A 10,357-nucleotide genomic window follows, 5' to 3' on the forward strand; every position below is an offset into this window, starting at 1 on the left:
CTCAGTAGTTGTGGTGCACAGTCTTAGTTGCCCCGTGGCATGTGGTATCTTAATTCCCTGACCAGGGATCAAACCCGCATCCCCTGCATTGGAAGGTGGATTGTTTACCACTGGACCACCAGGGAAGTCCCTCTATAATTACTGGAGCTTTTTAGTGTGCCTCTACTAACCTTTGGGGTATTCCCTTCTTATTACTCTTCTTTTCCAGTTTTTAAAAAATTCTTGGTTATTTCTCCATATGGATTTTTGAATTAACATGTCTAATTCTAGAAAAAAAAATTCATTGGTATTTTTAATTTGGATTGCATTAATTTCATTCTACCTCTCTGTTTGCATAAAATGCATCTGTTGGATCTTACAGCAAGATTGCATTTTTAAGGAGCATTATAAGAAAGAAATCAATCATTTGACTGGCATATTATTCTGATAAAAGACTAACTTTCTAGTTCTAGAGGAGAATAAATTATTTTCTTCTTCCGCTTGTTGAGTAGAATTTTCCACTGGGATTCAGAATCACAGAGTATCAGTTAAAACTGCAAGCCACCTTATGGCCACCCCCCTTATGCTTTTGGGATCTCTCAGGAAGGAACCACATGGTGCTGATTTCTCTGAAAGCTGCTTTCTCCAAAGCAGGAGCAGCCCTTCGTCCAGGAGGTCTCAGAATTTTGCAGCTCAGGTGGAGTCGTATTCTGATCTCTTTGGTTGCCCTGCTGAGACATCCTCCAGACTTTCCATATTTTGGGGTCTGCTTGTGTTACCTAATAAATAGGGACTGCATAGTGTAATCTCGTGGAGGTTGACCTGGATTTAGGGCGTCAGCTACCCCAGTTTATCATTGGTACCTATATATTTGTGTAGAAAGCCCCAAACAAAAATATTTCGCTAATCCTTTTAAAACATATACTTAAGGGCTTCCCTGATGGCTCAGTGGTTTAGAATTTACCTGCCAATGCAGGGGACACAGGTTCGAGCCCTGGTCCGGGAAGATCCCACATGCCGCGGGGCAACTAAGCCTGTGCACCACAACTACTGAGCCTGCACTCTAAAGCCCATGAGCCACAACTACTGAGCCCACATGCTACAACTGCTGAAGCCAACACGCCTAGAGCCTGTGGTCCACAACAAGAGAAACCACCACAATGAGGAGCCTGCACACCGCAACAAAGAGTAGCCCCCGCTCGCCACAACTAGAGGAAGCCCGCTCACAGCAATGAAGACCCAAGGCAGCCAAAAATAAATAATTAATAAAAAATTAAAAAAAATAATAAACCATATACTTAAAAGCCATTTACACAAATGGATTTAAAGTGTAGTGTTGATCCTTAATTCGAATCACTGTAGCATTATTGCATTGCATTAGGCCACTTATATCTCTGACCTACAGGCTTTTTCCATTCTAGGTGATAATCTGGTGACTAAAGAAAGCCATTACAAATTAATTTTTGGAACAGAGTTTGGGCAAAAAGAAAAATGACTTTTAGAGTTCATAATTAAATATTTCAGAACCAGAAAAAAGAAGTAGAATATAGGTGAGTTAGAGGGACAAGACACTTCACACTCATTTTTTTGAAATAGACTTCATTCATAGACAGTCTCCGTTCACAGCAAAATTGAATGGAAGGTACAGAAAATTTCCACATACTCCCTGAGGATTGCATTATTTTTATAAGTTAGTGGGAATCTACATCTTTTTTGTGTTTACATTTTTAAAATACTTTAAAAAGTTCAGTTTATTGATGAATATATAATTGACATACATTAAAATTCACTCTTTTTAGTATCCAGTTTTAGGCATTTTAATAAATGTATATAGTTATGTAACTACCACCACAATCAATTTTTAGAACAGTTCCTAAGTCTCCTCATGCTCCCAGTGTTTCTTCACTAGGTTAAATCTAGCTTTTGGGCTAAGAAATATATTTTTTATCATGTTAAGGAAGTAACTGTATATTCCTTTTATTTTGAGTGCTTTTTTATAAATAATGAGTGCTGAGTTAATGTCAGATGGCTTTTCAGTGTCTTTAGAAATAAGTGTATCATTTTAATAGAATAATTAATATTATAGGGATTTCCTTGACAGTCCAGTGGTTAAGACTCCATGCTTCCAATGCAGGGGGCATGGGTTCAATCCCTGGTCAGGTAACTAAGATTCCACATGCCGTGTGGCCAAAAACATAAAAATAAATTTTAAAAAAGAATAATTAATATTATAAATTTTTTAGTAGATTCACTAATGTTGAACTGCCCTTCCATTCTCAGGGTAAGCCACAGTTAGTTATGATATATTTTCTTTTAGTGTGCTATGAGTTTTGGAATGAATTTTTATAAGTGATATTGGCATATAGCTTTCCTTTACTAGGTTTAGATTTCATTTTTAAACTCACTTAAAAATAATTTAGGGGGCTTCCCTGGTGGCACAGTGGTTAAGAATCCGCCTGCCGCTGTAGGGGACACGGGTTCGATCCCTGGTCCAGGAAGATCCCACATGCCACGGAGCAACTAAGCCCGTGCACCACAACTACTGAGCCTGCGAGCCACAACTACTGAAGCCTGAGCGCCTAGAGCCCGTGCTCCACAACAAGAACAATGAGAAGGCTGCACACTGCAATGAAGAGTAGCCACTGCTTGCTGCAACTAGAGAAAGCCCACGTGCAACAACGAAGTCCCAACGCAGCCAAAAATAAAATAAATAAAAATTGTTAAATAACTTGGAATTTTTTCTTTTTTTTAACATGCTGGGCTACTTTAAATATTGGGCTACATGCTTTCTAAAGTTTTGATAATCTTCAAGATAGTTTTTGGAGAAGGTCTTTGACTACTTTCTCTGTATTTTCTTAGAAAATTACCCTTTATTGCCATAGTAATTCCTTACGATTTTCAAAATATTCTGTTTTATTAATAATTTGTTAGTGTCAAGAAGTGTAAAGGGTCTGAAATTTTACCCTACTTGCAAGCTAACAAGTAGCCTACAGCAGTGTCATGGTTGCTGGCAGAAGACACAAGACTCCTAAGCCAAAGGCAAAGGATTTTATTGCTCAAAGCACAACAAGCAGCATGAACATCAACATATTTGCCTTGTTCCTCTTTGCCCACAAGTTCCATGGGGGTGATACGGATGGTCCAGGTAGATAACTGAACATTCAGTGAGCTGCCTTATGGGAGAGGACCTGGAGTTTAGAGAACCCAAATCTTTCATAATGGGCAATACACACGCATGACCTTTGCTTTGAGGGAGATACTACCTTTAATATATTGAACAGTTAGCAAACCTGTATGTTGATTTACAGAGAGTATTTCTACCTTCCAAGGGTATTTGTTATACAAACATTCTCAAAATGATAGTCCAGAACAAAGGTAGTCAGTTCTTCTGCTTGCAAGATGTGCTCTGATACCTAGTTGCTATTTTTTATTTTGTTTGAATGCTTTCCTTTTTTTTTCTTTAAAAAAAATTTTTTTTTAATTTATTATTTTTGGCTGTGTTGGGTCTTTGTAGCTGTGCGTGGGCTTTCTCTAGTTGTGGCGAGCGGGGGCTACTCTTCATTGCGGTGCATGGGCTTCTCATTGCGGTGGCTTCTCTTGTTGCAGAGCACAGGCTCTAGGCGCACAGACTCAGTAGTTGTGGCTCATGGGCTCCAGAGCGCAGGCTCAGTAGTTGCAGTGCACGGGCTTAGTTGCTCCATGGCATGTGGGATCTTCCCGGACCAGGGATCGAACCTGTGTCCCCTGCATTGGCAGGCAGATTCTTAACCGCTGTGCCACCAGGGAAGTCCCTCCTGTTTTTTCTTATTATCTTAGCAGATGGTTAATATATTTCATTTAATTTTTTTCAAGCAACCTGGGTTTTTCACTTGCATATTAATTTCATTATTTTTCTGTTATCTAATTAATGAAGTTCTGCATTTATTTTAATTTAGTCTCTCCTGGGTTCCTCAGTATATTTTGTTGTTCTTAATTTTTGAGTGGGATACTCATATATTTTTTTCTTTCAATTCTATTGCTCTAAGTATTTAAATGTATTGATGAATTTTCTTCTAAGATCTGTAGCTGTATTTCATAGATTCTTGATAATGTGGTGTTTTCAATATTCTAGAAATTCTTCAATTTTTAAAATTTAGTAAATAGTTTTAAAATTTGGAAGTGAAGATGTCTCTTGGTTTTATGATTTTATTTCTCATTTTGTTTCACAGTGATTAGGCTATGATTTGAGTCATTTCAACAGTTTTATACATTTATACTGTAGTCGCAGAAAAATACTTTCCTATCTCTCCTATCCCATCTCCTCCCATCTCTTTTCTTACTTCATTTGCATTTAGATATTCTTCACTCAAGTCCCCCATCTGGGTCACTGTCTTCACGCTCACATCTAACATAGCCTTTATTTTTACTCTCTTGCACTCAGGTGATACCAAATCCCATTCCATAGTTGACAGCCATTCTGCTGTACTCAATATCTACACATGCCTTTTTGCTCAGGATTTAATAAGCCTGTCAATATTAGCATGATTGAAAAATATTTGAGATCGTTCTCTGGGAAGTATGAAAGTTGCTGCGGCTATGTGGGATTGGAGAGGAGCACCTAGGGAAGATATGGAGGAGCAAGTGTTTGAGTAAATGTAGCACTGATGTAGTAATCGTATGAACTCCGGTGGAGATAAGCAAGTCATTGTAGTACAGTATAAAAGATTAAAGGCAGGGCCTCCCTGGTGGTGCAGCGGTTAAGAATCCACCTGCCAGTGCAGGGGACACTGGTTTGAGTCCTGGTCTGGGAAGATCCCACATGCTGTGGAGCAGCTAGGCCCATGCACCACAACTACTGAGCCTGCACTCTACAGCCCACGAGCCACAACTACTGAGCCCACGTGCCACAATTACTGATGCCTGCATGCCACAACTCCTGAAGCCCGCCTGACCCAACTACTGAAGCCTGCATGCCTAGAGCCTGTGCTCCGCAGCAAGAGAAGCCACTGCAATGAGAAGCCCACGCACCACAACAAAGAGTAGCCCCTGCTCACTGCAACTAGCGAAAGCCTGCACGCAGCAACGAAGACCCAACTCAGCCAGAAATAAAATTTAAAAAAAAGATTAGAGACAGATGTACATATTTGTTAGTGATTACATAATTGTGGGAATTAAATGAGTAACATCTATTGTGAATTTGGGGTTGCTTATTCAATAGTAAGTGAACTTAGAATCGTTTCTGCCACTGGGAAAACTTAGGGGTAAGAGACTAACAGAATAACAAGTGAGAAAATTAATAAATATATTATTCCAAAATTGAGAAAAATGTTATAGAGACGAGCAACACGTTGCTGGGATAGAGCATAAAGTGCCTAGACTTAAATAGGATCAACAGGAATATCTTTTCTGAAGAAGTGATTTTTGATTAGAGATCTGAGGATGAAGAGAAGTCAACCACACAAAGTCAGAGGATTTCTCAAAGAAGGAGCAACCTGTCAAGAGCCCTATTTAATGGCAACAGTTGCATTAAACATTAAACAGTGCATTTTGTGAGCTGAAAAGAGGCCTTTATGGCATGAACAGAGAGAGTAAATGGGAGAGGAGTTGATAAGCAGAAGCCTTATTATTCATGCTCAGGTATTTCTATTTTATTCTAATTGTAAAGAGAAATCATTGAAAACATTTAAGTAGAGAGACTCAAACATTGATCAGCAACGGTCATTTATTGTCAGATATAAATAAGAACAAAACAAAAACGTGCAGGAACTAGTCCTGTAGATCTTGTTTCAGTCAAACATATCTCTGTATAGTTTTAACAGACCTTTAGGTGATTCTTACACACACTTAAATCAGGCCTCCACTGATTTACCTTGTTTCCCTAATCACCAACCTCACCTCCATTCCTGAACTTTCTTTATTCTCTGTTTCCTTTGCCTTGTTTTGAAATATATGAGAATATAGTCTGTTCCATAATACAGTTAATAATCTGTAATACAAATTAGCTTAGTAATGATATGAAGTAGGGAATGATATCAGTATAATGTGGAACTTAGTTGTTTCACAGGTAATTTTCCTAGTTGAATAGTAGAATAGTACTATTCTGCCAGAATAGTAGAAATAGATTTATAACATTCAGCAGGAAAGGCAAAAGCCTTTAATTTGATACTTTATTGTTAAGAGCCCTTACACCTCTATATTAAGAAAATTAATAATAAATGCCTACATTCAGGGCTCCCTCCCCAGACATGGATACCATCAACCCTGCATGTCTCCTAGCTGATGACAGGTTTCACTTCATCCTATTTCCATCTTAATGGTAGCCTCACTGGCTCAGGGCTTTATTTTCATGTACAATGTCTCAGCACCTGAAATCCAGTGTTTTCAGTTTTTTGTGTGTGCATTTTAATATCCATGATGCAGCCTTCAGCTGTGTTGAGCTGCCTTTCAGGTTATCTCTTGAGATATCAATTATTATATTTGTTAGTGCTCTGCCAATAAAATTGCATAGATTTGAGTGTTCTTCTCCAGCCCTGTTTTCCCCATAAACTGTAATTTTTGGTGTGTAATTTTACAGAAGATAGGTTTTTTTAGGTACACATATGTGTTATTGTAGCAGGAATGCCTATCTTCTAGAGATGTCTAATCCATTCACTGGTAATGATGCTGAAAATTCAGCCTTTGTGCACCAGTGCCGAATTGAATCTCGGAGATGGAGTTTTGGGTGAAGTAGAAAAGAATGGCTTTATTGCTTTGCCAGGCAAAGGGGGACACAGCAGGCTAGTGCCTCAAAAACTGTGTGTCCCAACCCAGGAGGATTTGGTGAGGAGTTTTATAGCAGTGGTTCAAGGGTGGGGTTGCTGATAAGGATCAGAGTGTGTGCAGGGCCTGTATTCCTTTAATCTGGCCTCAGGTTGTCTCCTGATGAGCTTCTCAAGGTTATCAAACTGTGACTTTCTCTCTGGAACGTCTTCCGTTTGGTAGGAGTTTTAGTGCTGCAGAAGAGCTCAAAGTTACTGTTATGTGTATCCCTTGAGGTGGAACCAGGACCCCCCCACCCCGCAAGGCTGTACTGTTGTTTCTTGACTGCTCCTTCCTTGTTTCTGCATCCCCTCCCTTCCCTGATTAGCAGCTGTTCAAATCTGCCCTTTGGAACTCAGGGAAGGTCATGGAGGCTGGAGTCTGTTCCCTGCAAACAAAGAAATGGGGGACACAGAAAGGCTTCTGTGCCCAGGAGCCCCACAGGGTCCTGCTCAGTTTCAGTAATAGGCATTATTTTAGGTGCTTTTTATTTCTGTATAGTTTTCTTTCTTCTAGAACCGGAAAACAGCGTGTATTTGCTTTCTTGTTTTCTTTCAGACTTGGAGTCCAGATACAGGACCAATACTTTATCTCCAGAAAAGGACATTTATGAAATATATTCATTCCAGTGGGAGATAATGGAAAGAATTAAAAGCTATGGCCTTCAGGACTCCATTTTTAGAAATGATTGGGAATGCAAAAGCAAGATTGAGGGGCAAAAGGAACCACAAGAGGGATATTTTGGGCAAGTGAAAATTGCTTCTGAAAAAATGTCCACTTACAAAAGGCATAATCTTCTTGCTGAGTATCAGAGAATTCATAATGGAGAAAAGTTATATGAATGTAAGGAATGTAGGAAGACCTTTATTCGTCGCTCAACACTTAGTCAACACCTGAGAATTCATACTGGTGAAAAACCTTACAAATGTAAAGAATGTGGGCAGGCCTTTAGACAGCGTGCACACCTTATTAGACATCACAAACTTCATACTGGTGAGAAACCCTATGAATGTAAGGAATGTGGGAAGGCCTTTACAGTCCTCCAAGAACTTACTCAACATCAGAGACTTCATACTGGTGAAAAGCCCTATGAATGTAAGGAATGTGGAAAGGCCTTTAGAGTACATCAGCAGCTTGCTCGACATCAGAGAATTCACACTGGTGAGAAGCCCTATGAATGTAAGGCATGTGGGAAGACTTTTAGGCAGTGTACACACCTTACTCGACATCAGAGACTTCATACTTCTGAGAAGCTCTATGAGTGTAAGGAATGTGGGAAGGCCTTCGTATGTGGTCCAGACCTTAGAATACATCAGAAAATTCATTTTGGGGAGAAACCCTATGAATGTAAGGAATGTGGAAAGGCTTTTAGAATATGCCAACAGCTTACTGTCCATCAGAGTATTCATACTGGTGAGAAACCCTATGAATGTAAAGAATGTGGGAAGACTTTTAGATTAAGGCAACAACTTGTTCGCCATCAGAGAATTCATACTCGTGAGAAACCCTATGAATGTATGGAATGTTGGAAGACCTTTAGTAGTTACTCACAACTTATTTCCCATCAGAGCATTCATATTGGTGAGAGACCTTATGAATGTGAAGAATGTGGGAAGGCCTTTAGACTACTCTCACAACTTACTCAACATCAGAGTATTCATACTGGTGAGAAACCTTATGAATGTAAGGAATGTAGAAAGCCTTTTAGATTGCTCTCACAGCTTACTCAACATCAGAGTATTCATACTGGAGAGAAACCTTATGAATGTAAGGAATGTGGTAAAGCTTTTAGACTTTATTCTTTTCTTACTCAACACCAGAGAATTCATACTGGTGAGAAACCCTACAAATGTAAGGAATGTAAGAAGGCCTTTAGACAACATTCACACCTTACTCAACATCAGAAAATTCATAATGGAATTTAATACAAGAAGGCTTTCAAATGTACATTATGTTACAGAACATCAGAAAATTCATTTTTGAGAAAATTTATTTCATGCTCATAACTAAGCATTAAAAAGCTTATATTTCAGAAAAAATTGTTGCTTTAAAACCTTCCACCACCATTCAAACATTGTTTATCTTCAGCAAATTTATATGAGGAAATAGTATAATGAATGCAGGAAAATCTTTAGCCTTATCTATCATTATTGCCATTTCACCCCTTTATTACCAGTGTGTTATTAGATAAGGTACTTAAATTTCTGTGCCTCATTTTGCTCACTTGTAAAATGGTGATAGTAGTACTTATGTATATTAGTTATTTATTGCTGTGTAATAAATTACCACAAACTTAGTAGCTTAAAATAATACACATTATCTCAGTTTCTGTGGGTCAGGAGTCTAGGCATAACTTAGTTGGGTCCTCTGCTTCAGGGCCTCTCACAAGGCTAAAATCAAGATTTCAACCATGGCTGAGTCTCATCGGAAGGCTCAGCTGGGGAAGGGACCCACTTCCAACCTCATGTGGTTGTTGACCAAATTAATTCACTGAGGGTTGTTGCGCTGAGGTCCTCAGTTTCTAGCTGGCTGTTGGCTAAAGGCTGACTTCAGTTCCTTGCTACATTGGCCTCTTCAAGGTGGCTGCTTACTTCTTCAGAGTGTGCAAGCCAAGGAAGCAAGAGGCTGCTAGCATCAAAGAAGCTATCATCTTGTGTAATCTAATCATTGAAATGCCATTATTTCATCGCCTTTGCTATCTTCTTTTGGTTAGAAGCAAGGAACTAGGCCACCCTACACTCAAGGGAACAGGCTTACACAAAAGTATGAATACCAGGAGGAAGGGACTGCTGGGGCCAATTCAGAGTCAGCCTGCTACATCATGTAATAGAATTGTTGTGAGGAGTGAGTAGTTAATACTTGGAAAAATAGCAGCCACAAAGCATGTTTTCTGTAAATATTACCTATAGTTGTTATTAACATCATTAGTATTAGTGAATTCATATGAAAGGAATATCCTATAGAAGTAATAAATGTAGAAATGCCTCCTGTCACTGCTCAGCACTTACTAAACTTAAGATAATTTATTCTGGATAAAATCTAGGAGGTTATATTGAATGTGAGAAGTTCTTCATCACTTGAGCTGCATCCAAAATTTCATGCTGAAAAGAAACCTTATGAATTTCATGAATATGAGGTTGTTAAGAGTACAACTATTAGAAGAATCAAAGAGAAATATGAAATTATTTTCCCATAATAAATTCCAAAGAGTAAATGTTTTATAATCCCTCATCTCTGACCACCATTCAATTAATTAGAAATTATCAAAAAGGTGGCATAAAGGAACTAACCACTTGGAAATTTAATTGTGTGTGTGTGTGTATGATACTCTTGTATAAAAGAAAGAAAACATTCCATTACAGTCAATATACTTTTTGATGCTCAAATTGCCCCATCTTCAGCCAGTGGGAGTTGGGTCTTTTCACATGACCCCAATAGCAGTTTGATAGTTTACTCAGTTATGGCTGTTACGGAAAATGCTTGGGTGCCAACTCATCATTCTGAAAACCAATAAATAAAGGAAAAAATAAGTATTTATTTTGCTTTTCCCATGTGAATCAACTTTCAGAGTCACCCAAAGCTCATCAAATTAAATTTTTTT

At 38.6% G+C, this 10,357-nt stretch overlaps 1 protein-coding gene across 7 annotated transcripts in view; it reads left to right on the plus strand.

The window, feature by feature from the left end:
- The window catches only part of LOC137753377 (zinc finger protein 14 homolog), a 136,120-nt gene extending 127,369 nt beyond the window's left edge, over positions 1-8,751 (plus strand). For 6 of the 7 annotated variants that reach the window (XM_068528569.1, XM_068528571.1, XM_068528572.1 and 3 more), the window contains one exon: positions 7,315-8,751. In XM_068528569.1, coding sequence (XP_068384670.1) covers positions 7,315-8,681 — 1,367 coding nt within the window. In that variant the 3' untranslated portion in view covers positions 8,682-8,751. The remainder of the gene's footprint in view (positions 1-7,314) is intronic. The other variant, XM_068528578.1, reaches the window with a different exon arrangement.
- The last annotated feature ends 1,606 nt before the right edge of the window (positions 8,752-10,357 follow it).

This window comes from Eschrichtius robustus, chromosome 19 (genome assembly GCF_028021215.1).
Source record: "Eschrichtius robustus isolate mEscRob2 chromosome 19, mEscRob2.pri, whole genome shotgun sequence".
Lineage (NCBI taxonomy): Eukaryota > Metazoa > Chordata > Mammalia > Artiodactyla > Eschrichtiidae > Eschrichtius > Eschrichtius robustus.